Raw genomic sequence first — 27,441 nt, forward strand, 5'->3', positions numbered from 1 at the left:
ACGCAACTCTGGAGGGCTGTTCCAGTTTCAGAACTTCCTGGGGGGATTGGGCAAGGTCTTTGTTGAGATTCCACTTCTTCTGCCCAATCCAGCTTCATTCTTGTTCCTCCCACAGGTGCTGATTCCAAGAGTGCTCCCTAGTAAACCTCCCTGCACACTCATCTCCCCCTCAAGTTGGCTCCCAGGGAATCCAACCCGCAACAGGCACCATCATCATGATGTAGGCGAGAGGGAGTAACTTCAGAACCTCGTCCTTCCCCTGATAGCCTCAAGCCACTTCAGCCAGCCTCTTACCCATAGGTATTCCTCAAGCTTCAGGGAACAGGCATCAACCTCAGGACATGGTCGCTAGTAAGCCCCAGTCACCAGACCTGGAGAGAGTGGCTGGGAGGGTCCTCCCTTCCCCCATGGCCCGGGAAGGGGGAACTCCATGACTTTGACAACTCTGCCCTCAAGACCAAATGTCTAGTCCTTGCCCATATCCATCCACACGCTCCCTGAGGTAAGCACTGGCTAAAGCCTGCAAAACCATCTTCAAAAATCTCTTTCTCCAGGTCTGTATCTTGGAAAAAAGGGTAATTGTTTCCTCTTGTCTTGGGACCTCAGTTGAAACTGAACTAGAAAAAGTCCCATTTTAACAGCTGGTTACAGACCTCACTTTATTTTTAACAGACCAAACCCACACTACAGCAGTCAGGAGGGTGTCTGTGACCCCTGTTCTGTATCCTTCTTAATTGTCCAGGCTCCAGGGTAGTGCTGCTCAGAGTCCAGTATCATCATTTTTAGGGACATTAGCACTTTCACCTATGCTTGTGCCTTTTTCTCTCTAAGGTGGGGCTGGTGTGTCCTTTCTGTGGACCATTCCTCCCGCGTGTGTATGATTTTACCACCTTGCAATGGCACCCACCAGCCTGGCAAGCGGCCAATCTAAGTGGGGCTTCTCAGGGCCCTAGCTTTTTTATTAATACATGGCTGGGACTCGGGCTTTTCCTGCTTCTTCACTCACTCTTTGCACTATCTCATCCTCTATCACCAAACTCTTACAACACTCATTGTTTAGATTCTGATTTTTCTCTCAATTCTTATATTTAAAAAATTTAAGAATATATACATTGTATATATCAATTTTAAAACAGTTTAGGGGAGAAAATGGGAATCATTACCACATTAAACGATTCTTACTGGTTTCAGAAGTCTTAAAAAGGGAGTAAATGTGTGTCATTATCTTGGAAATGTGGGGTATACACAAATAGATTGTCTCCTTCTGGAGGGAAGGGAACCTCTGCCTCTTCTTCTTCCATCAAGTTGATGTCTTAAAACCGGATACATGGTAGCCATGGGCCAACGACTCCTTCACTGTTAGTTGAAGGACAGCATGATGGACAGACAAGACCATTCATGAGCAAAAACCTCATCCCTAGACCTAAAAGTGGAAGCCATTAGTCTCGAAAGTCATTGATTATCCAGGTTGAGGTATAGGGGAAGCTGAGGTTCTTGATTATATTTTTTTAGATTTTTTTTTAAAACTATGCTATACAGCATATGGGAATCTTAGTTCTCTGACCAGTGATCACACTCACACCCCCTGCACTGGAAGCACAGAGTTTTGACCACTGGACTGTCAGGGAAGTCGCAAGGCTGTGCTTCTTTAAAACTGGATCCTTCTTATCAAAAAGCACTTAGCAACCCAAAAAAACTTGATCCTTTCCTCAATAAAAATTACAGAACTCTTTGAAAGATGACAAATTCTGGACTACGGGTGTCAAGAAACACAACATTTAATACTAGATACAGCAAATGTCTGTGTGAACCATCCCACAGCTTTGGCCTGAATCCAGATGCGGGGGATGGGGGGTATGGTTTACTGGTGCTGAAGTTCAGTGACGGGAAGTGTGAGAATAGATTTTGTAGAGTCACAACTTAAGAGCTGGTTTCTTTTGGAGGGAGTAACGTGCAAGTGTTCCTTGTTATTTCAAGTGTTATTTCCATAGGGAAGGAGTCGTGGCCTCTGTGATTGCCCTTCCTCCCATCTCTGCTCCCGAATCTGTGGGCTCTCCCACCCCTAAAACAACTAAATGTCCAGACAAGGGCCAGATGGGTCATCCTTGAGATAACATACCTGGTAGCACCAGGACTCATGCAGGGACTTGCATGACTCTGACAGCCTCTCTTACCTCACTCTAGTTTCAGCCCTGATGTGTGATAATGCGCTGAAAGTCATAAAATACAAAAGAAACAGCCCTGCCTTCCAATATCTCTTCTTCTGGGAAGAGATATTCCAACATAATTTCCAACCACATCCTGGACCATACTGTTACTTTAACAGATTACTGAGGTCTTATTTCTGCCATCTGCACACAGCATCCCAGGGGCCAGCTAACTACCAAGGTTGTAACTTAACTCCTTTTCTCTATCTCATCCTCCTCAGGGCTGTGCTCTATAGAGGAGAGGAAGCCAGAGACCCGGTCTTGGAACGTGTTGAAACAAGATGGGTGTTTCCCTGCTGCTGAAGCCTTTGTCACCGAGCAGTTCCGTCTGGAGTAAGGGGAAGGTGGCAGGATTTGTTGGGAGCTGGGCAGCTTGCTCCCATTTTAAGCAGCTTGGGAGCTCTGCCCTCTGCTGCCCTCTGTGGCCAAAACTTCAAGGTCTCTAGAGACACTGAATTCGGGGCTCGCTCGCTCTCTCTCCCTGCCATCATCTCATGAAGCTTTTCTCCTTTAGTTCTCCATAGGCTTTAAAAGTAAAATGGGACGCTCTAGCCACAGGCCTGCATCTGGTTTATACTCTCAGCTTCTTCCTGCAAAGGTTGTTGAACTGAATCCTGGAAGAAATCTTAAGAGGTCATTGGGTCCCTCAGCTCTGCTTTAAGCAAGACTGGCTGCAACCCTTCTGGGAATTACATAGGCTTTGGCAAATCTCATACTGCCAAAATCCTGGGTTCTTCAATGTTACTCACTGGGATTTCCACAAAATCTGCATAATTGTTTATCTTAACTTGGGACCTTTCACTTAAAGGGCAAAAATCCTGATTAGAAAGATGGGCAGGCTGGCCATGAGAAGGATCTGTTAATATGGTTGATGTGTTTTTGTCTGATGCTTTACCTTTCTTCTTGGATTTTTTTTTTTTTTTTAACACAGGTTAATTTCCTAAGCTCAACCTTGTTGAAATGTTCTCTGTGGGTTGGAGGTGTCACTTTGCTACCGGCAAGCACAGCTGAGGACCTAGAGATTTCTCCTTACTCTGGGAATGCAAGGCTTTGGGCACCTGAAAGTCGTCAAAATACCTGTTTCTTTTCCCACTCCAGTCCCAAGTGAGGTGAGTAAGCTTACTGCTAATTAATGGAGAACTGTGTCTCACCAATCCTTTGGCTGGAGAAGTCCAATATGAAATTAACTCGTTCCTAAAACCCACCGAGGAATTGATGCTTTTGAACTGTGGTGCTGGAGAAGACTCTTGAGAGTCCCTTGAACTGCAAGGAGATCCAGCTAGTCCATCCTAAAGGAGATCAGTCCTGGGTGTTCATTGGAAGGACTGATGTTGAAGCTGAAACTCCAATACTTTGGCCACCTGATGCGAAGAACTGACTCATTGGAAAAGACCCTGTTGTTGGGAATGATTGAAGGCAGGAGGAGAAGGTGACGACAGAGGATGAGACGGTTGGATGGCATCACCGACTCAATGGACATAAGCTTGGGTAAACTCCGGGAGCTGGTGATGGACAGGGAGGCCTGGCGTGCTGCGGTTCACGGGGTTGCAAAGAGTCGGACACGACTGAGGGACTGAACTAAACTGAACACCCACCAACACCAAGAAAATGTTCCCTAGAGGGATTTGCAGTTTTTTGTTTGAATTTCCTAACTGTCGGGCCTATTTGATTTCAAAGTCTGTGTGCACAGTGCTCAGCAACCCTAGGAAAATGAGGAAATATGCCTGTTTCCCCAGTTCTCTGCTGGTTTTTTCACCTATTCCTATTCCGCTTGCCAGTGCCTTCCAAAAGCTCCTGAAAGGTACTCCCGCCCCTCTTGCAGGTTGCCAGGGGGAAAACACATGTTTATTTTGTATTTTGGTGGTGACAGAAACTTATACCAAACAAACTCTTCTTATGTATCTTATTTCTTGATATTTCCTTTTGTATTATGTTTTAAAAAGCATAAACACCCCCTTGACCATTTTAAGCATACAATTCAGTATTGTTAATATGTTCACATTGTTCATCGTCTAGAACTTTTTCATCCTGCAAAACTAAACCTCTATGCATATTAAACATGAATCCCTCACACCACCCCCTTCTGGTTTGTTTCTTCTATGAATCTGACTAATTTAGAAACTTCAAAAGTGGAATCACACAGCATATGCCTTTTTGTGACTAGCTTATTTCACTTAGCCTAACAGTACTGAAGGTACCTTACCAGATGGTTTTTGTATAAAATATGGGGAAGCTAAGGGTGGGAAAGGAACAGCAAGGCTTAGGGTCCCAGGGTGGACCAGTTCCGCCACCCTTGCTTTCTCTTCAACTCACACCCGTGCGCCCTTCTCAAATGAGCTTCAAAGATTAAAATCCTCCCGGTCCCTTCCAGAAACATCCCTGCTGGATCGCCACCATGTAGGTAGGGAATAGGGTGGGATTCTTGGGAGAGGAGTCAGCGGCAGCACAGAGCACGGGATCTCCAGCGGGCGCGGGTCCCCGGCAGCGCCGCAAGAGCAGCTGGAAAACCTTGGGCTCTGACGGCCCCTGGACCTCTGATCTCCCTACACCTGCAGTCTTTTCGTTACCAACTGGACCGCGGAGATACAATGAGCAGCCCTGAAATTATGCGATTTCAGGACACGCTGTCAACTCTTATCCCGAGATCACGCTATAAAGCCAGACTGCTTCTCCGATTCTGAACTGGCCGGGACCCGCGCGGCGGTGGCCAGGAGTTGGGAGCTGGGCGCGGCAAGCCAGACCGCCCTTAGGACCTTCGATCAGGTATCCCCTCCAGCTCGGCGCAACCCCGCAGGCAACCGACGTGCCAGGTGAAGGAAGAAAAGAAGAGCAGAGGCAGCAATAACTCCATTTCACTGCACTGTTTCCCCGGATCCGACAGGCACAAGTGATCGGTCTCCCTGCCTCTCTCTTTCGGGACTGCTAAGCTAGCTGTGTTCTGCCAGAAAAACACATCGCCCAGACCGAGTGCGCAGCGTTTGGGGACATCTGAATTATCTCCCGCCCCGGGCCCGGTGTGACCGGCAGCGGGGCGAGGGACGCGGGAGCGCAGCATCGCCGAGCGGCTCCACGAAGCGCGGCACCCTGGGAGCTCGCGGTTGAGCCCGGGTCCCAAGGACAGGGCAGAGGTGGGAGGACCCCGGCTTACGGGGGCACAGCCGCTCCTGCAAGTGCCCCCCGAAACCCAGTCTTCGCTGCTGCTTAGCCCCACCAAGGTGCGCCTCCTCGGTGCGGGGTCCCGCCTACCTCCCGCCACCCCGCCGACCTCATAAACAACTTCGCTAACCGCAGAGGGCGGGGGCGGGGCGGGCGGGCCGCTGCCGAGCCTAGAGCGGGGGCAGCGGGGCGGGCCGGGGTCAGGGCACAGGCTGCGGCCGCGCCGCCCGATTGGCCGGGACGCCGTGGGCCGCCCCGGCGCGCGGCGCGGGCGGGGCGGGGCGGACGGGGGCGGGGCCTGCTTGCTTGCGCGTGCCCTCCCCCCGCCCGCTGCGCCCGCGCCCCTCGCGCCCTCCCCACCCCCGCCGGCCGCCGGAGTTTTTAAAGTGGGCTGACCGCCCCGCGAGCCCGACATTCGGGAGCGGCCCGACGCACGGCTCCGGCGCCCGCCGCCTCCCGCCCCAGCTTTCCTGAGGCGGCCGTACAATCCTCGGCAGTGTCCTGAGACTGTATGGTCATCTCAGCCTCCGCGTCTGCCCGGCCCTGGACTCTGCCAACTCCCGTCGTTTTCAAGCCACTTCTTGTATTTCGAAAACCCAGAAAAGCGACTCCTGACTCCTTTTCGAAGGAAAAAGAAACTTCAGCCCCCTGCTCGCTGCCCCCCGCCCCCCACTTTTCTTTTTGCGTTTGACAGCGTCCTTCCACTCCTTTCCCGACCCCGCCTCCCGGTGCAGGTTCCTCCCTGTCACCTTTCTCCACCCACCTCCCCCGCACCAAGCCTGCCGCCCGCAACTTCCACCTGACCGTGCGGACGCTCGGGACCTGCGAGCACCTGGAACCTTTCACACCGGCGTGGGCCTCGAGGAGTGGGCTAGGGCCACAGCGAAAGTAGCGGCTGCAGCCCCCACCGGCCCTGGAGCTCAGGTGCTCGGAGCCTCAAAGGGCCCCAGCGACAATGACAGCTGACAAGGAGAAGAAAAGGTAAGCAGGCGTCCGAGCCGGCAGGGGAGTTGGTCCGGGGTGGGGGTGGCGGGGCTCCCCGCGAGACCGCCGCTGGGAGAGGAGCGCAGAGGGGACTTTGAAGACCCAGGGATAGATTTGGAAGGTTTGGCAGGGGAGCGCAAGTGTCCAGTCTGGGGACACGCCGCTCGGGCTTCGCGGTCGAGAGTTCTGTGGCCCGAAGGAGTTGGGAATCCGCGCCGGGAATCTGACAACGAAGCCAGGAAATGGCCCTAGAGGTCGGAGGTGCTCCCGAGGTACCTTCCAAAATCTATCCCCTTCCAAGCCCCGCACCAAACTCACGCGACTCGCGTGTTGAAACGTTTCTTGGTTGACTCGCTCAAGTCAACTTTTCGACTTTCTCACGGCCCACTTGAGGGGCAGCATCCACTCTTTTCCTCGGGACCCGTGGGGTCCTTCTAAATGAGCTCTGCCCGCGCTGCCTCCCAGAACTGGCAAGGGGCCGGAGGCAGAACGCGGCGCTGGCACGGGCCCCGGCAGAGCGGCCAGGGCGCAGCGAAGGGACCCACTCCAGGGCTCCAGACCCCACGGAAGTTGGGAGAAGTCCCTTTCCTGATCCCGCACCTTGCCTCGGCGGGGGAATGGGTAGTGGGCCCAGCTGCCTCGCGGAAGCAGCCGTCTCCGTGCGTGGGGAGGGGATGGCGACACCGGGCACTCGCGGCAGGTCCCGGTGTCTCTCCCAAGAGGACAGAGAAGGGCAGCCACGATCTGCCCGCTTGCCCTCGCCAGCCTCTCGGCACTGGGTGAGAGGCATCGCGGGCCAACTCTCTCTGCCCTCCTGCCCTCTCCCGGCGAGGGTGAGAGTGCGCGGCGTGGCGCGCAGACGTGGGAACCACCTTGCCCCCTGCCGTCGTGCGCAGCTTGCAGCCTGGCTCCCCTCTCCTCTCAACCTCCACTCGTGCCGCCCCAGCGGGCTGGAGCTCTCGGCCCGGTGTTCGACCGTGGCTGGCGGGGCTGGGGTGCGGAGAACTGTAATTGAATGCGTGCTGGGCCGGCTGAAGGATCTGAGCCTCCGGAGATCAACTGCTGGCGCGGGCGGGGGGGCCGTGCGGTGGTTCGGAGATGTGGGACCCAGCCGCGATGGGCGGGAGTGACCGGCCTCGAACCCGGGAGCCCGAAGAGCTCAGTGCTTGGGTCGATTTACTCGTGTTCCGACTTCGGGACCGGAGCCAGAAACCGTGTATCCTCTGGTCGAAAGCGGCGGTTCCCACCTCGGGGCACCGATAAGGGTTTGATAAACGGGAGCAAATCGCGCCCTATCTGGCAGAGCGCCCGGGCCCTTCGCTCCCGGATTGCCGGTGGTGGAGGGGAGAAGGGGAGGGGATTGAGTCTAACTGCGAGTTTACGGCCGCAGCTGCCCCTCCCGCGTCACTGCGGCGCCCCCAGGCCTGAGATGGCTGAGGGAGTCTTGCCCCGGCCGATCTGGGCCCCGGAGACCGCAGCGGGCGCGCGCCCCCGGAGGCCTCGGAGCAGCCCTGGAGTCTTCTGTCTTTGAAGGGCAGCGAAGCAGGGAAGGGACATTAAGGTTCCAACGCATTTTGTAAGCCCAGTATAGCCTGCCAATAACAATGATTGAACAGTCAAAAAACAAAGTTATAGTCAGCTCCTCTGCGCGCACGCTGGGCTCCGGAGCCGGTGAGGGAACTTATTGTACATTTTACAACTGTGATGCCTATCGGCGAATGTTGCAATCGCGGAGGTGGGGCCTGACTGTAGTCTTGACAGATGTGTGAGGCGTCAGTTTCTCCCGCGCGGCTGTGCGCGGGTTCTGTGCTGTTACATATGTTAATCGTTTCAGGAAACTTGGGAGCAGCGGAGAAGTTATTTCGACATACCTGACTGTAGTGCCTCTTTTGCTAGAGATAGAGGGAGCCAGAATCGGAGCTGGAAAAGAGTTGGGTAATCAGGCTCTGAATTATTCCCGAGAGCTTCAGGTTTAAGAACCACTGTGGGGATTGCCTGTGAGATGTCTAGGAGGCCAGAGCCGGTGGCCCTGCCTGTCTGCTTTGCGACTTGCCTTGGTTTTTATGTCGCAGACCGACGGGACAAACATTTGTGTCTCTCATCATCCGGAGTCCTGTGAGAGGCTGTCCAATTCATGTTGGGCTAAGTGTTTTGAGATATATTTACTTTTCTAGTCTGGCTCTGTTTGCTGGGGGCAGGCTCCTTGAAGGACCAAGGTATAATTAAAATACGTGAACCAGAGCATTGAAAGTTGGTGTGTCATCTAAGTGGTGATCCTTAGCTTTGCCAGAGTGCTTCACAAGTTCTGTATGAGGCTTTCAGGTTAGGATTCTGTGTATAGATTCTTAAGATGCGATTCTTCTGGTTCAGCAGTCTTTTCTTCCCCCAAATTCAAGATGCACAGAACATTCACAGTGTTCCTTCTAACAACAGTCGATCAAGAAGTGGGCAGGATTGTTTTGTTCCAGAACATTCATGCGTCGATGGAGATGTTAATGTTTAATAATAAAGAGTTTACTTTCTAAACGTTTGGCTGGCCTTGACAGAGGGTTTCAAAGTGTGCTTTTTTAGTGGTAGTGGGCATTCCTGCTGACATCAGAGATGGCTGGAACCCGAAACTTGCTAAGGGTGCTGCACTCACTTTCTGCACTCACCTGTCAGGAGTGAAGTGAAGGTCCCTTTAATCAGGATTCCTGGGTGTGAAGAACTAGAAACTGTCTGGGCTACTCACTTCCTGATCAGACAATTTTTGAGTCCCTTCCCTGAAAGACAAAAGAGTCAGGAAGTTCTTAGGTACATGGGGATTGGAGAGTGGTTTGGATAAATGTAAATCAGATCCTTGGATGCTCAGGGATCAAAGTCCATTCCCGGAGCTAGACAGCTCAGAGCTCCTTCCCTGAAGGCTTCTATTGCTTAATGTAGGGCCTCCGTGGAAAGAGGATCAGAAATCTCCTCTCCTGCCCCTGGATGTAGTTGTTCCTCTGCTAAAGTAAAATCAAAGTCCACCTCTTATTCAAATCTAAGGCAGTTTTTCTCAATGTAAATATATTTTCTATAAACATTCCTTTAACATTTGATCTCTATTTCCAATTGCATTACTAGGTAATAAGAAATTGATGTAACACAGTTAGATTCAGGTGAATAAAATTTAACTCACACAGCTTTTGTGAAGTTCAAAAGAATGCTGTGACTACAGGTTTTTTCAATATTGCTTATGGGAATCTTACAGTTTTATGTAAGGACTATTCCCCAATGGAGAAGATTTCTTTGTGAAGTCGAGAACTACCTGTCAGTGGAGACATCCAAGAGGGTACTAAGTTGATTCCTGTACTGAATAAGTTGGCAGTTTCACTAGGAGTGAAAACCATGAAACAAAACTGTTTAATTCACTTCAAATGTAAATCAGTCGGTCTCTCTCTCTCTCTGTATGTGTGTGTGTATAGGGGATCCTCAATGTTCTAGGAATCTATTCTGTAAAATGTTTACAAATAGAACAGAACCAATTAGATAATTCTTAGTACTCCAGGATTTTAGCCCAATACATTTGAAAATATTTGCTGTCATTAATTATCTTAAGATTTAGGCTTTTCCACTTCTCAGGAAATCTCTCCAGTAGTACTGGCTCCCCGCACCCCGCCCCCCCCCCGCCCCTCAGTTCTGGCTCATACCAACATGACTTTTTGTTTTAGCCTGATGAATCTTCCCTTTTGCGTTTGGTACTGACCTTCATTTATAGTTCATAGCAGGTAAGGCTTTTGCCAATATTGTGAAGTTGGCAGTGTTTGCCCACAGGATTCCCAGTACCCTTTATCCTCACTCGCCCAGTACTAATGTCTAGTATCTTGATGAAAATTAGCTCTGCTGTTCATACCATGATATAAACCAATATGAAAGCGAATGTGTATGGAACACCTACTCCCTCTCTGGATAAAATGTTGAGACATTAAGGAATAAGGGATTTGGTCTTGGTCTTCAAGTTGTGTAGTTTGGGGGGAGGGAAGGACACACAAGGAAGCTTACCTAAAAATATAGGCAGCTGGCAGCTTACTTGTCACTTTTCTATCGAGATCAAACCTTTTGAAGCTAAAGAAGTTCTTAATCACATATAAGCATAATTATTGAAAGTACTATGTGTTTGGGAGTGGCAGAATGGGTTCCTAGTTTCCCCTGGAATCACACAGGAGAGGCCCTGATACCAGCATAAAGACTGGCTCTGAGTGAAGGTCAGACACAGATAGTGTCAGGAGTGATGAGTAGAGGGTTCAAGAGTATCCCTGGGGTGTTCTCCGACACCATAGACAGAAGGGCCCCCAGAATTGAATGTTTGCTATTTTTTGCACACTTGCTTTGGTGAGGGGCATGAAGGGAGGCACCTAGTAGGGGTCTGGGAGTGATGGGGTGGAGATTCTGGTCCCATTAAGGGTAATCGTGGAGACAGCCAAGATTCTAGGAAGACCCAGAAGGGAGAGGGAACTTCTTAATCTGGGCTTTGTGAGTGGGCTTCAGAGGGTGGTGTGTGAGTCTCTGAATGGCTGCTAGTGTTAGGGATATAAGTATTATTCCCCCCAGGGGAAGTCAGTTCAGCACTGATAGCCTTTCGTAAGTTCTGTGATCTGGAGAAGGTGAGCCCTTGCTCTTGGATGTCTGATTTGGTGATTGCCCTACCTTTCAGGGTCTTACTGTTCAGGTCTCAGAGAGGTCCACATTTCACCGCCAGTGTTTCTCCCTCCCTTGGAGATGGGGGAGGAGGTTGGCGTGTGCATCTAGTTAAAATTCTGTAGTGTGACTTAACCTTACCTGTACCCACCTGTCTGTCAACCCACACGTCTGCCCTTGGTAATGGGGGGATGGGGAGCCCAGTGCCCGGCACAGGCTTAGTTCTCGTGTGGTTCATTTTGTTACTGCTTCTTAAAATGGCCATGAAATTTTATCTTCACATTTTCCACCATCCTCAAACAGTTTATTGGAGGTCTTTTTACATACTAGGAATGTGTGTCCTTAATATTAATTATATCTGCAGTAGGACAAAACAAACAAAAAACCCTCAGTCTTGTTTGTGTAGGCACCATCCTCAGAATTTTCCATGCATGAGCTCTTTTAATCCTCATAACCACCCATAAGATAAGCCCTGTTATTATCCCCAATTCCCTGATGGGAAAGCTGAAGCAGAGAAAAGCGAGATGCCAAAGGTCAAATAGGTAGTATGGCCTATGGTCAAGGCTCGGATTCAAATGGGGCAAAATGCCTTCGGAGCCTTTACTCTTAACCGGTGATCCACACCACCTTACCTCACCTAAGATGTCTATAAATACCATTCCGGACCTGTGGCAAGTAGTCTATAAACGATAACTGCTTTTGCTGTTGTATTTATAATTATTATAATTACTTTTCTCTTTTGTGACTCATCACTTGTTTTGACCCTGACACACAGACAAGGATCTGAAGGGCAGACTTGGAAGCACTGGAAGCTCTTTATTTTTCATAGGTTTTCCTCAATGGTGTGCGGGTTTTTCTCCAGTGGCAAGGACCAGGAGCTACTCTCTACTTGCAGTGCACAGGCTTCTCGTTGCTTCTCTTGTTGTGGAGCACAGGCTCTAGGGAAAGAGGGTTGCGCTAGTTGCAGCACGCAGGCTCAGGAGTTTTGGCTTTCGGGTTCTAGAACACAGGCTCAATAGTTGTGGCACACAGGCCCAGGCTGCTCCAGGGCATGTGGGATCTTCCTGGACCAGGGATTGAACCGTGTCCCCTGCACTGGCAGGCAGATTCTTAACCGCTAGACCACCAGGGAAGCCCTCCATGTCCCACTCTTAACAGGTGGCAGTAATTCAGTAATTACTGCAAACTTCGGACGCCGTTGTGCAGAAGAACCTGTGAGAAGCTCTTTATAACTTTTGAAGAGCCATCTCCAAATTAAGATGCACAAAACAGCCTCTGGCTCTAATGATCTTTTGAAATTGTAATCACAGGAAGGAGAGAATGGAGGGGAGAATAAAGAATAGCTATGATCATTACAATAATAGTACAGTGCATTTTTATAGGGGCCTTTTTCTGATGAGTCCTAAGCTTTCACAGTCATCACACCATTGGCCTCTGCACTGTGAACTCCGAAGGGCTTCTTGAGTTTTCCCAGTGCTCTAAAACACAATTGCGTGAACATGTCATTAAGGAGAGAAGCAAGCCATGTTGGCAGTTGCACATGACTCTGTGTATGGTAGCCATGCATGGCGTGCCCTTTGCAGTATCTGTGGTTTTCAGGTAGAAATGAAATGAAATGTTAGTCACTCAGTCGTGTCCAACTCTTGTGACTCCATGGACTGTAGCCCACTAGGCTCCTCTGTCCATGGAATTCTCCAGGCAAGAATACTGGAATGCGGTGCCAAATGCCATGCCCTTCTCTAAGGGATTTTCCCCACCTAGGGATCGAACTCAGGTCTCCCGCATTGCAGGCAAGTTCTTTACCATCTGAGCCAATAGGGAAGCTCTTTCAGGTAGGGGTTGGGTGCAATCTGTCACCAATGGTCTGATCTCAAGAAGAGTGACAGGGCCCTATGAGCCCTCTGGAGTCAAGAAGACAGGTGTGGAATGGACTAGAATGTTACCTACTTCTAAGTGGTCTTTTTTAATTCCCTCTAAATTTTTAAGACTACCGGTTAGCTTGACCACCTTAGACTTTTTCCAGAGGTCACTTGTACATCAGCAAAACTTATCTGTCATGACCATCAGAACCTTTGCATATTCCTAGGAACATTCCGCACTCCCCCCACCAGCTTGGAAAAATTCTTCGGTTTTAAAGTTACAAGTAACTTCTATGTGAGATAATCACTCTGGGAAGCAGTTCTTTTTCTCATGTGGAAAGGTATTTCAGAAAAGATGGTATGTCAGTAAGGAAAACAACTCTGTTAAAAATGTGTGTATTGATTTGCCATGCCTGTGTCTGGTTTACTTTCCCAATTCTACAAAACCAAGGAAGTGGATTGTTAGAAATCTCTTCTTATATTCCTCCAGTGACTTTCTACATCCCACCTCCATGGTACCATCCGATAAAAAAAAAAAAATCAAACCTGAGAGGTTAGTGCTAGGAATCACAACAGATTAATGATTTTATTGGATGAGACTATGTACTAAAATACATGAGTGAGGAAATGAGTCCATTTTCTGCAGTCATAGTTGTAATGTTGGAGGTTAACTAACCCTGCTTGTGGTGTTGGTTGCTTTCAATAGCTGGGGATACAGTCAGTATGAGAGTCTTTTAGAAGCTCATCAATTCTGTAACAGCTTTAGTTGACTCTTTTGGTCTTATTTTCAGTCTGAGTCTCCTTGCTCATGACCTATCACTGTGGGGAGTCCGTGGTTCCCTATAAATAAGGGGGCACATGGTCTCAATCTATTCAGAAGCATTTTATAAATCCTTTAAAAATACATCTAAGTGTATGTTTGGTTTTGGTGGGGGGGGGTTTATGTAATAATCATTTAAATCACTGTGCTGGGTATCGAGTCGGACAGTTCTGTCTCTCTCTCAATGTTGTATTTGTATTAACAAACGTGTATTTTCACCTCTTTTCTCAGCTATTTGTAAGGCATCCTCAGACAACCACGTTGAATTGTCGCATTGCTTTTTCTTGGGGATGGTTTTGGTCACCACCTCCTGTACACTGTTACGAACCTCCATCCATAGTCCTTCGGGTACTCTGTCTGCCAGATCTAACCGCTTGAATCTATTTGTCACCTCCACTGTATAATCATAATGGATGTGATTTAGATCATATCTGAATGGCCTAGTGGTTTTCCCTACTTCCATCAATTTAAGATGTGTATTTTACTCTTGATCGAAAACAAAAATTCATGTTGTTACCACTTTGAAGAAGATTTGTTCTGAGTGCCTCTGTGTGGAGAGCAGAGAGAAGGAAGGGCAACACGTTATCCTAATTTTGTGCTTGACAAATTGAGCTGTGAAAAGAAGAGAGCCATGCCACCTGCAGTGAAAGCCAGGACTGGACCCAGGTGTCCCCTTGGGTTCCTGCTACAGGGTAGCAAAGGAGCAGGAGCACAAAGGGGGTGACTCAAGCTTCAGGGCCAACTACTCTCCTTACTAATGAGTAATTACAGCAAATATTTACAGGCCTCCTTCCTACCTTTACGACTTCCTGTTGCCGAAGCACTTTGGAGCATTGAGAAAGATCCTGGAAAGGACGTCATACCCAGTGGCAGGAAAGAATGGCTTTAACGTGAAATGCAGGCGCTCTGTTTATGAATTCCATGTGGAAACAACAGAAAATTGTGCCTGGGAGGGTTTCTGTTCAAGGGCCCATTCTTCAGAACTTGAAAACAAAATTTGAAAAATCAGTTCCGGACGGTCAGATGTGTGGGGAGTGGGACACATGATGTTTCTGCAGAGTGTTCTGGAAATTATAGGACAGTGCCAGTAAAGCACAGGTCGCTTGATAACTACTTTTTAAAGAACATATGACCTCTGCGCTGTTTTTCTGAATGAAGATAATCAAGCTTAATTAAGTATATCACAGTATGTAAAGTATGCCATGTGGGGAATTCAGGGACTAGAAGAATATCATCCACTCCATCAAGATTTCAGAATAAACCACAATACTGCCTCCTTCCTCTGTAGTTGGTTAAAGAAGCACTCCAGTGAAATTGCTTTCTTTGGTGTCTGTAAACGACCATACCCTTGTGTTTCTCTCCTGTGTTTCCAAGAGTTCTCAGATGCTATTTTAGAATGGCAGCCTTCACTCCAGCACTGGCTGAGGTTGATGAAGCTAATTTTGGTGCCCGGGGTAGACAGAAGTCCTCTCTGGAGCTGAAAGGGCTTTCTGGTGCCTGGGTTCAAGAGCTGTGTGGTGTTACCGGACACACCACATTTCACCTTTAGAACCTTTATTTATGTGCTTGCACAACACGTGTTTATCCAGATATTAAGATAAGAGAAGTATGAAGGTCACATTTCACGGGTGACAAGGAAACTTCTATAAAAGTAACCTTATCGCCATGCTGCAGGAGTCTGTCTTTTCTTTTGTACCAAGGATTTAGGGGAATGAGTGGTGGGTGGGGCCTGGGAGCCAGCCCCTTCACAGTCTTCTGGCTTCCTTGCCTGTGCTCTGCATGTCCTGGTGCAGCTGACATGTCCCTCCCATTTGGCAAGGCCCTTTGAGGTGGTCAGGATGTCAGGGGGAAATCTTGGTCCACTGTGTGGCTGCCCCACTTTCCCGAACTTTCTGGTAGTCTCTGGAAATTACCCCCCGCCCGCCCGCATGCATTTCCCTGCTATGTGACTGGCTGGGAGGGAGCCTGGCTGCTAAGATACAATAGCCTTCCTAGCCTCTCCGAACCGGTTTGCAAGGTGCTGCTGCTGCCCCGGTTTTAGGCAGGGTTGTCGTGTCCTTGGAGCACAGAGAGTCTTTAGGGCGGCAGGGGAGTTCCTTTCATGGATTTGTGTGTTTCTCTGAAAGATTTCCAAGGATTAGCCAGACACACTCTAAGCCTGAATGAGGACATGGATCCTTGGGCCAGTTTTCTTCCCAAGGGCAGCCCACACAGCAGTGGGAGTTCATCTCACTAGCAATAAGGGACCCCACTTCAGCCCCAGCACCCCATTCACCATCACCCAGTGAGCCTCCTGAACCCCAAATATGCCAGTCTCTTCCTTGTGCCTTAGGGGCTTTCCCACCCCATGTCATGGGACTCCTTCCCACCTCTGCTGCCTCAGCCCAGTCTCTCCATCTCAGATGTTCTCCCCACTTCTCTCTCTGCTCGAGTATCTTCCTCTTTCCTAGTGTGAGGCTGAGTCCCCCAGGTCCTACAGAACCTTCTGTAGGGCACCTCCCCCTCCACTCCTTTCTAGCTCTTGGTTGCTTTCGCCAGAGCCTGCCTGATTATATTTCCTTGTTATCTAATGACATTTCATGTGGTCTTGTCTTTCCAACAACATTGCATGTTGCTCAAGGGCAAGGATGTCTGATTTTCTTATGTGCCTTGTAAACATCTTGCACATTTTGAGTCCCTAAAATCATGCTTAATTTAAAAAAACATACAGTTGCTTTATCGATGTCTCTTGGGTCACTTGGGCAGGAAAGCCTGCCTCTTGGACTGTGCTTTTTTTGTTCATGTAGATTTGAGCCCTTTTTAAATTTTCCTTGACAAGAAAAAAAAGGAGGAGAAAGGAAAGAAAAAAAAAAAACCCAGAAGACCATAGACAGATGTGGCTGACTCATGATTTTACATCAAATGCAAGCATTAGGCAAGTATTATGAAGTCAGGGCTTCACTTTAAGAATGCCCAATACACCAAGACAAGTGCAAGCCAAACAGCAAAGTACTAACTCCAGGTGAAAGTTTAAAATGGCCAGGCGGGAAAGGGTACGTAGGGGAGTACCCACTCTCTCTTAGAAATCATCTTCCCTACGGAGCCTTCCTGGTTTGCAGCACATTGGTTTCCCCTGCATTTACATGGCCTTTAGTCTGTATCATGCTACTAGGATGATGCTGTTACAGTTTGCTTTTCTGTGTGTGTGTGTGTGTGTGTGTGTGTGTGTGTGTGTGTGTGTGTGTGTATCTGTCTCTGATCACCACTTAGGAAGTAAGCCCTTTAGGAACACAAGTGCTGTTAACTTTTTCTGTTCTCAGCACTCAAAACAGAGGCCCATACTTGGTGCCCAGTAATTGCTTGTAGGCTCAGTAGCTTGATCTTATGTCATGAACTTTGGGCTTAATGCAGAGGGTTAGCGATTTAGGCAGAAACCTTTGTTCAGATCAACCTACCCATCTTCCTGGATCCCCCACCATGCATGTAGTGAAGTTTGGGAGGCTACTGTCATCATCACTGTGTACAAACATTCTAGGTTACCTACTAAATTCAGGTGCCATGCCATGCAGTGAGGTTTCAAAGAGGCTTAGATGGACCTTGCACTCAGGGGGCTTAGAGTCTAGCTGGTGAGTCAAATAATTCCTAAACTGATTTGTTTAAAATCATGCAAAATGGTTGATGTTAATGGTTGTCCTCACCCCATCTTTATGATGTTGCTATCTTGTTAGGAAGTCAAAAAGAGCTCAGACAAAACACTGAGCAAATTGGAAGATTGATAGTAATTGAGTGTGAATAAGGGTAAGTATTGTGTACTGTGAATAGTTAGAAAAGGAACTGATCAGCCTGTCTTAAAGGGAGGTTTGATGGAGGAGCATTAAGAGCTAGGTCTTGAAGATTAGGTAGAATTTAGATAGGCAGATGGGTTTTGGGCATTCCAGTGGGGTGACCAGCTGGAGTTAAATGAGGAGGTAGGAATAATTAGGGTGTACAGACCAGTACTGGTGAATCAGCTCCTTCCAGAACTGAATCTGGAGCTGTATAAACGTATGGGAGAAAGGGGTGAGGCCCAGGCTGGTGCTGAGAGGTTGAGGACACCATGATACCTGAGTCATGACGTGATGGAACCTTAGGGCTGCCTTGAGGCCACAAGAGCAGTGCCTGCTTCTCTTGGGTTATTTAACCTAAGGGAGATGCCCAGGGCACACCTATTATCTTCCAGTTGACTATAACATAAGCACCAAAGGGTGGGTGGAGGGTACCATGGTTATCCTTTGTAAGAATGACCTCAGAGACTGAGAATGTCCCTCTGCATCTCAGGAAATCAGTCATCTGCAAATGTGCCCAGTTTGCTCTAGAATGTATTTCTTTTTGGACTGTACCATGCCCGAGGGTAACAAATGCCTCTTGGGGTCCAGAGTGGGAGCCCAGAAGGGGACAACTTGCTGTGTTCTAAATAGCTTCCATCAGGCTCTGTGGCTGAGTGTGTGATGCTCATCTCATGTTCTCATTTTGAATGTGAAGCCTGCTTACCCCTCATAATTTGATGGGTGCTTTCATCCTCTTTCTTCTTGCCCTTTGTCATCATAGATTTTAGGTTTCTGAGTCTGGTCACTGTGAAAGGATATTCAGTGTTCCACTGTTTGAAGGGAGAGAGGTATCCATGCTTTTTGGCAGTCTGTACCCATCACTGGGAATTGTGTCCCTTGCACAAAGAGGCAACTGAGCTGTTCCTTGGCCTACCCCTTTCCTGTTGTGTGGCTGCACCATTCCCTAAAGCCTGGACTCTGGTGTTCTTGGCTAAGTGTAGTCCAAGACCATCTTTTGGAGTCACCTGGTGGGGTCGCTGGGGTTCTTCCCTCCACCAGCAGGTATGACCTTCTCCCGGAGGTATTTAGAAGCACTTGCGGTCAGGGCTGGACATTTGTGAGCAGGGCCTTGGCCAGAGATCCCAAGTCTCTGGGAGAGTTCCCACACTAGGGACCAGCAAAGGCCAAGCATGTCACTTTACTGTGCCATGTCCAGGGGTATCTTGAGGGAGGCCACTGCTCCTGAAAGCCCTTGGGTTGGAATTTAATCTCATCATGACAACTGTGTGTCTCATATTTTCTTCCTTTCCCAGCCTCTCGGTCATCCATAAATGGTTGTTGGACTGGGAAATTGCCACCCATCCCAGGGAGGATTGCCTTATTCAGTGGTGAGCTCACATTTGATACCTCCTCTGTACAGGCTGCTGAACTGTGGGCCTGAGCAGCCCAGGAAGGGCCCCCTCTGGAGCCAGGTGGACGGAGCCTTTGTCCTCCAGGCCCGCAGGTGGCGGAGAGCCACAGACCCTAGGGCAGGCAGCCCAGACACAGGGGCTGTCTGGGGCCCTGGGCAGTCCCTGGGAAGCAGCCTCAAGGAACGGCCAAAGACACCCCACAGCCCAGGAAGTGGCGTTTACCCTAGTCTAGCTAGAGCTAGAATTTGAGTCTAGCATCTGCCTGCCCACAGCTCCAGACAGGCCTCCGGAAGGGAAAGGAGGGAAATCTAACCTGGCTGATCTGTAACGACACTCACCGTGTCTACTCCTCTCTGGGGTTTTCTTTTTTTTTCTTTTCTTTTCCTTTCCAAAGTAAAACTACCTTTGAAAATGACAATTTTTGCCACTGTTGAACTCCTAGCAAGCTGTTTTCCCACTTGGGTCATTTTGGTGATGGGTCATGGGCACACGTGGTACTGGTGTGGTCATGGCAGCTACTGGCCAGTGTGGGGCCTTGGAAAATCCCGGTGACCAGAGCCCCCTGGCAGCAAGGAGTCTGAGATGACCGCGAAAGTCGATTCTTTCTTTCCCAGACCATCCACTTGTGCACATTTGAACCTTTTCCATGCTCAGATAAACATAAGCCTTGAGATTCTTGGTCACCTGTAGCTCCCTGTATGGGTCCAGATGTTACGAGGGGAATGACGTCACTTAATTCTCCTGGAGTTAGATCTGGGCCCAGGCAGAGGACGTGTTTATTTTGGAAAGGGACAAACTTTCACCCACTTGAATTCCTTTGCCTCCAAAATTAGTGTCAGGGGAAGACCACAAGCATTCCATATTTCTTACCCTTCGTCTTGCCAAACAGATTGTAAATGCCCCCAGGGCCAACTTTGACTTCTTCTGTGTCCCTGGCAAAGCCAGCCTCCACAGGAGGTTCAGATGAGCTCTCAGAAACCTCTAGGACTGACAGACTGTTCTAGATCTTTTCTGACTTGTGTGACCTAGGAAGGTAATTTGACCTCTTATATGTTTCCCATTCCTAAATGGGGGTTACACACACTACCTGCTTTCTAAGAGTACTATTATTATAAGTTTGAAATGAGCTAGGATTTCAGTAAAACCATGCCTTTTATTTTTTAATTTTTTTTTTTTTTTTTTGTCTGTGACGCACAGCTTGCAGGATCTTAATTCCCCAAGCAGGGATCGAACCCACCCTCCCTGCAGTGGAAGTTCAGAGTCTTAACCACCGGATCTACAGGGAATTCCCTAAAACCATGCATTTTAAAAGCGTTTAAAAAAGCATGTGTAAAAATAGATAGCTGGTGAGAAATTGCTACATAACACAGCCTGGTACTCTGTGCTGACCCAGAGGGGTAGGATGGGGGTGGAGCGGCAGGCCCAAGAGGGAGATGGTGTCGGTATAATTATGGCTGATTTGTGTTGTTGTACAGCCGAAACCAACACAACATCGCAAAGCAGTTTTCCCTCAATAAAAAATACTTTGAAAAAAGACAAATAAAACTTTTTTTATGCTTTGAAAGTCATTTTTGCAATGATTATCTCAATAGAAAGACCTTTGAAAAGTATAAAGTACAAACCATTAAGGCATCATTATTAACAAGCACAGCCTTATAATCACTTGGCACATCACTGCCTGTTGGAGGGATTTGACTGCAACTGGGAGGGAGTTTTAGCCGACTCTAAAGGAAGATATCTCACTTGCTCTCAAGCCTCTCAAGGGCTTTTAACTGCCCTCAGCCCCAGCTGTCCCCAAGATTATGGGCTCTTGCCAAGAGTGATTTCCACATTTGAGTTGTATTTCTCCCATGTCCTGAGATGTGAGAAAAATCTGATAGCATCAAGAGACTAAGGAACCTTCCAGGACTCCTAAAAATTGGTCTGACCCTACATATGCCCCTTTCTCTGCCTGGCCTGTTCTCCCCTCATCTGCGAAGATGAGGGTCCAGGGTCCAGGGCTGCTGCCGTCCTGATGCAGTGGGAATTTGCCCTTTGATTCAGCACCCCCAGATCTCTAGACCTACAGGGCAGTGTCTGCACCACCTCTGCTTGGGTCCCACTTGTTGCTCTGTGTTTTACAAGTGATACCTAATTGTAGGCCCACGGTGGCTCAGACAGTATAGAATCCGCTTGCAGTGCAGGAGACCTGGGTTGGGAAGATCCCCTGGAGAAGGGAACGGCAACCCACTCCAGTGTTCTTGCGTGGAGAATCCCCATGGACAGAGGAGCCTGGTGGGCTACAGTCCATGGGGTGGCAAAGAGTCGGACGTGACTAAGGAACTGAGCAAAGCACAGTGCTGGAGGGACTGAGTGCTGCGGCCAAGGTGTTTAAAAGGCCGGGCAGCTCGCTGCGAGAGACATAGCAATAGGGACACGCTGATGCCTTGGGATGCCTGTGCTTCGTGGTCTTCCTGGTAGTGGGAAGAGGCTTTGGATGTGACGAGGCTGGCTCTGCCACACAGTGACCATGCAACCTGGCAGGGCATGCGCTCCAGCCTCAGATCTGTCACCTGCCACATCCCTGACACCTCTCGTGCCTGAGCTGGCCTTTCCTGCAGCCCTGTTTTGAGGTGGACAGCTGTCAGGGCCTTAGGGCTCCGCTTAAATATCACGTCCTCAGGGAAGCCTACCCTGACCCGCTCAGCTGACCTCCAGCCCTCTTCTCTCACTCTCTTTGTCTGAGAGACAGCACTCCCCAACGTGCTGTCATTCACTTGCCTGTCTCTTCTCTGTGGCTCCCCACTAGTTTGCAAGGTCCTTGAGGGCAGGGCCATTCTGTCTTTTTTGTCACCGTATCCTTAGTGTTTAGGGACAGTGCTGGACACCGATAAGGTGCTCCTTGAATATTTGTTAAGTGAAATAATTACTTCAGGGTTGCTGGGTCTTTGTCCTCAACCTGACATCACTTCTTAGATTTGTTTAAGGCTCAATTTTTTTCCCCAAAGCTCGTGATGAAGTAGTTGTCATTCTCATCATACAGGCGAAACAACAGAGGCACAAAAATGTGATCGCAAAGCCAGAATGCAGAAGAGCCCGTGTGAGCAGAACCTTCTCTCCCCTGGCTGGTGCTGCCTCTGCGGGCACCTTATTTTTCTGTCATGGTGATGTTATTGTTTGTCTTATTTGGCAATGTTTACACCAGAGAAGTAGGGGCCATTGTGTGTTGGTGGCGACTGGAAATACACAAGAGAGTCCCAGGAGAATGCCACTGTCGGTCCTCACCACAATTAGCAATTGTCGGGCCAGGGGCAGTGACTGGGTGGGTGGTGTTCCCTGTGTGGCTGGTTTTATGTGCTAAAATACCACTGTCTGCTCCTGACAGAGGCAAGGGAGAGTAGGGGAGTGGGGATTAGGGAGATTGAAAGGAGCCTAGGACCTCAGTCTGATTTCTCTCCAGTCTTGTCTATCCTGCCACTTACATCTAGGCCCTTTCTGCTTGGGAAATGTCCTGTTGTATGTCTAGTGAAATTCCTGTGACCTGGTGGAAAGAGGAGTGCTAACCAGCCAAGTGACCTCTGAGCCTCAGTTTCTCCATCTTTAAAATGGGCCAGTAGGTGGGACCCAGTTCCATTGTGAAGTAAAATCCAGGTGGAGCCTGGTCCCAACTCCTGTTTCCAGGTGCTTCCTTAGGGAAGGAAGATGGGAGGTTAAAGGTGATCAGTGAGGGTTTTGACGAAAGCCTCTCCAGTCCCCTTGTAATTTCCCCCTCTCCAAGAGGAGGTTCTGTTAAAGTGGAGAGGGCCAGAGCCTTGAGAGTCAGTCCTGGGCATGGCATGATGCCAGAGAGCAGGTTCTGGACTCACTGCATTGGCAGCAACCGGACCCTCCTCCTTAAGGAGGAAGTGGTTGAGATGGGACAGAGTGTGTCTACATTCTGTCCCACAGCTCCTACAGAAGGGAGCAGCCGTGTTACCAGGTGAGGCTGTCTCATCTCCTAATCCCAGGGAAGAAGGGGGCAGGCTTCTGGGGTGAATGAGAGCACCGGTAACAAGAGACACAGCATTCCTACCGCACTCTGAGCCCCGGTTTCTTCATCTGTCAGATAGCTGCTGTAACCACTGCTCTGCCAATTAGATTGGGGCTTGGAAAATATAAACCACTGCAAAAGAAGGGGTTGTTACTTCTGTGATTCGTGTGTGTGTGTAAATAAACGTATCTGGGGTACTCAGGGTTGATACTGACGTGAGATGAGGGACGTAAGCTACCTGAAAGTACTGAGTCCCTTAGTCTGAGGCAGTGAGAGGACTGAGTCAGAAAGCTGGTGGCCTTGAGAGGAACAGGCCTGGAAATTGCTGAATGGAGTCATGTTGTATTTGGGGGGAGTAGTGGGGAGAGTGATGTGGGGCAGAGGTGAGTCATGGTGCATGAGTGCTGGGGAGTCACCTTGAACTTGGGCCAAGAAATAGAAATGTGGGGACTTAGGTTTATCTGCCTTACATCAGGTACATCAAGTTCTGGATGGCCGCCCTCTGGCTGGAGACCTGAGGTGGACGGCTCTCTCTTGCCGCCCTGGGAAGGCTTTCTGCTGGCTTCAGCCCCGCTGAGCACAGTCCACGTGTTCACTGGAGTTCACACAGACTCCTTGCCAGGCCTGCCCAGAATCCTGTCTCCTCTGACTTCCTGTGTTCTTGCATAATATTTCCTTGCTTCTTGAATGGCTGCCCCCAGTGCGGGGGCAGCTCCCCGACGCTGCTGGACGGACAGCAGGATGTGGAGGGAGGATGGGGATGTGCAGACATCACCCAGGGGTGCCTGGGCCCCACGGGAGGAAGGCAGTGCTCCCCAAAATGTTTAGAAGGAGATTTTAGCATTAGGGTAGTTAGGGAGACTGGGCAAGTGTGTGTGCCTGTACACACAAACACACACCCCAGACCCTATAAGTTGTTTCTTCTGTAAAATTATGATTTAGTTTAATCAATAAACAATTAGTTTATTGTTTCCTTCTGATTATAAAAAGTACATATGTTCCCTGTAAAACGTCATAGTGCAGGAAGGCATCAAGATGAAAATAAAAATCACCAGAATTCCACCTTCCAGAGATAATGACTGTAAACACTTTGGTGAACATATTTTCTTCAATACAGTAACTATGGACATGTAATTGCAAATATGATCATACTATGTACGGTTGTGGAAAATGGATTTCTCATACAGCAAAGTATCAATATTCTCTCTTGCTATCACAGTACATAGATTTAATACAGCTGTATTTAGTTCCACTTACAGATGTATCATAACACAACACCGATCCATCAACATGTCCAGGTTCAGAAAACAAGCTCTAAGCAGCCCAGAGATGTTCACAGACTGAGAAGGCAGCATCTCTTGTATACGCCTGACCGATGTGTAAGCTCTAGTGTCCCAGAAGTAACTACAAATTAAAAGGTTTTGTATCCATGTAGGCCTTTCTCTAGGCTTAGAATAATTCCTGTGATTACATAGAAGAGGCTGGGGCGATGAGGGCTGTCAAGACTGGGCTGGGTGTCTCTTGGGTAAGATCATCACCCCGCGTGGCCTATATGTCTGCTCTCAACCAGGAGCCACTAACTAGAAGAACAAGTTTTTCTTCAGTGATGGTATTCCTGTGCCCAAGATGTCAAACAAATGTCATTTAAAATTTTGATTGATTATTGCCCTCCTGAAATTTTGTAACACTATTTGTATCTTTTTACAAGACACCCTTCCTTCTTTACACAGTAGTGTGTTCATAATATTAAACTTTAATGCATATACAATATCTTTCAGATTTGTGACAACTAGCAAATAAAAGTAAAAATTTTTTTTAGCTGAAGTAGATGCTATCAATACAATGTTTCTATCTCATGCCTAAAAGCCATACAGTAGGTAGGAACCTTCAAGTTGCAAAGTTTCAAAGATGCAAACATCAGGCATGAGTGAAATTGCAGTGTACCCTCCATCTCCTGTTGCTGAGGGTCCTTCAACTATATCATCTCCCAACTCCTCCCCCTCCTCCAGGCAGTAACTCTTCATGCCTGTTCATTCAATGCCAGGCCCTGTATACCAGCTGTTGTACTGTCCTCCTGTACTTTTCAAGGTACTGTACTGTAGGATCAAAAATGTTTAATTTTTTTATGTGTTTTTTATGTATTATTTGTGAAAAAAGTATCATAAACCTTTTACAGTACAGTACTATGTAGCCAATTGTGTCATTAATAGTTGGGTACCTAGGCTAACTTAGCAGGTCTTATGAACAAATTGGATTTAGCAATACACTCTCAGAATGGAACTCATTCATATTGGAGGGAGCTTATTGTATATGTTTAAGAGTTGTAATGACCTTTTTCTCTTCCATTGCTGATTGTGGTTGGAAGTGTGGCATAGATTTACAGCAGACTTCAACATAATATGACTCCTGTTCAGTTGGGAATCCATTGTCTATACAGCATTTGCTTGTTTCCTGTGAATCGTTTTTAAACTGGATTGGATACTTCTTTGATTTACTGATGAGTTTTTGGTATGAGGCTAGGCTCATTGACTGTGGTTGGTAATTACTTGTTAGATTTAGTTTTGAGTCAAGATAAATTGTTTCCTAGGGCTCTCTGTTTCAGGCCTTTCTTCTGAATCAAAAAGCTGGATACTGCTAGTCAATTTAAACACATTTACTTAAAAGTTTTCAGGCCTTCTTGAAAACAAAGTTTGCAACAAAATTTAGCACCAGTAGATTCCGAATATCTTACCCGATTTTATTTATAGTTGTCCACTCTTCAGGCACAGTCTATTACAACAATTTGCGTAATTATAATCTCGCCTCCAGTTTTTTTCACCCTTTTTTCAGGAATTACATCTGAACTGTTATTACATCAAATTCTTTGTCTATACTTCTTTAGGATGGGGATAAGAGTTAGAGGAAATAATAATGTCTGCCTTGCAACATTTTCAATATGTGGACATTTAGCAAACTGATTTTGTCATTGCTCCCTTTCTTGGTTCCCTGATTTGGTGGGGCAGGGAGGAGGGGGTCATTGTCATGTGTGCACATTTGGGAAGTGGTCAGGGACAACAGGATGGAGCTAGCCCTCAGAATCATGAAACAGGACTTTGTTGAAGTTGATACTCCTGTACAGTGAACATGGAGCAGCCGTTGGCATGGCAACCCCTACGTGGAAAAGAGCACGACGCTTGCAGATGACTTTTGCAGTACTCAGTGTTAATCTGATAAATGGCTTTTTTAATAGTAGTTTGTGGGCTAATGGAAAGGTTGAATCAAACCTTCATTAATGGGAAGAAGGATGGGCATTTTGAAGCCTCTGAGTGAACACATCGGAAAGCCACAGCCAAATCTCCATTTTCAGCTGTGTCTCTTTTTTACATTAAATATTCTCATAGCATGGCAAGCCAAAGTAAGTTGAGAATTCTGTTTGTCTTGAAATGGTGTTTCTGCCATAATCAGTTTAGATTTCCAAGCATGCAGAGGTTTTGAAGTCCTTTTTATTTAGGGTATTTATTTTAATCAGAGTTTAGGAGGACTGTAAAAGGTTTGCATCGTGATGTTCCTTTTGTGGTCATGATGGGATGAAGCTAGTTAAGTACTCTTTTATTGTAAAAATTTACCATTTTAACCATTTCTTAAGTGTACAATTCACTGGCATTAAGCATACTCACATTGTTGGGCAACCATCACCTCTCTATTCATCTCTTGAACTTTTCCATCATCCCAAGTTGAAAAGTCTCTATCCATTAAACAAGAACTCCCATTTCTCCCTCTCCCAAGCCACTAGTAACCATCATTCTATTTTTCTCTATGAATTTGATTACAATAGGTATCTCATAAGTGGAATCATTCACTATTTATCCTTTCTTGTCTTGCTTATTTCACTTAGCCTATATAGTGTTTTCCAATTTCATTCATGTTGTTGCATGTGTCAGAATTTCATTGCTTTTTAAGGCTGAATAATATTACATTATATATATATATATATATATATATGCATTTATATTTACATATACATATTTAGTGAACTAAAATGAACTGGAATGGGCAAATTTAATTTAGATGACCATTATATCTACTACTGTGGGCAAGAATCGCTTAGAAGAAATGGAGTAGCCCTCATAGTCAACAAAAGAGTCCGAAATGCAGTATTTGGGTGCAATCTCAAAAATGACAGGATGACTCAAAATGGTTGTCTGAGGAGGCCTTACAAATAGCTGAGAAAAGTAGAGAAGCGAGAAAGGCAAAGGAGAAAAGGAAAAATAAACCCATTTGAATGCAGAGTTCCAAAGAATAGCAAGGAGAGATAAGAAAGCCTTCCTCAGTGATCAATGCAAAGAAAACAATAGAATGGGGATGGCTAGAGATCTCTTCAAGAAAATTAGAGATACCAAGGAAACATTTAATGTGAAGATGGGCAATAAAGGACAGAAATGGTATGGACCTAACAGAAGCAGAAGATATTAAGAAGAGGTGGCAAGAATACACAGAAGAACTGTACAAAAAAGATCTTAATGACCCAGATAACCACAGTGGTGTGATCACTCACCTAGAGCCAGATATCCTGG

At 47.6% G+C, this 27,441-nt stretch overlaps 1 protein-coding gene across 1 annotated transcript in view; it reads left to right on the forward strand.

Annotated features, from left to right (window-relative positions):
- Positions 1-6,239: 6,239 nt before the first annotated feature.
- The window catches only part of EPAS1 (endothelial PAS domain protein 1), a 91,214-nt gene continuing 70,012 nt past the window's right edge, over positions 6,240-27,441 (forward strand). Inside the window, exon 1 of the mRNA XM_043468476.1 lies at positions 6,240-6,344. Coding sequence (XP_043324411.1) covers positions 6,319-6,344 — 26 coding nt within the window. The 5' untranslated portion in view covers positions 6,240-6,318. The remainder of the gene's footprint in view (positions 6,345-27,441) is intronic.

The sequence above is a fragment of the Cervus canadensis genome, chromosome 5, assembly GCF_019320065.1.
Source record: "Cervus canadensis isolate Bull #8, Minnesota chromosome 5, ASM1932006v1, whole genome shotgun sequence".
Lineage (NCBI taxonomy): Eukaryota > Metazoa > Chordata > Mammalia > Artiodactyla > Cervidae > Cervus > Cervus canadensis.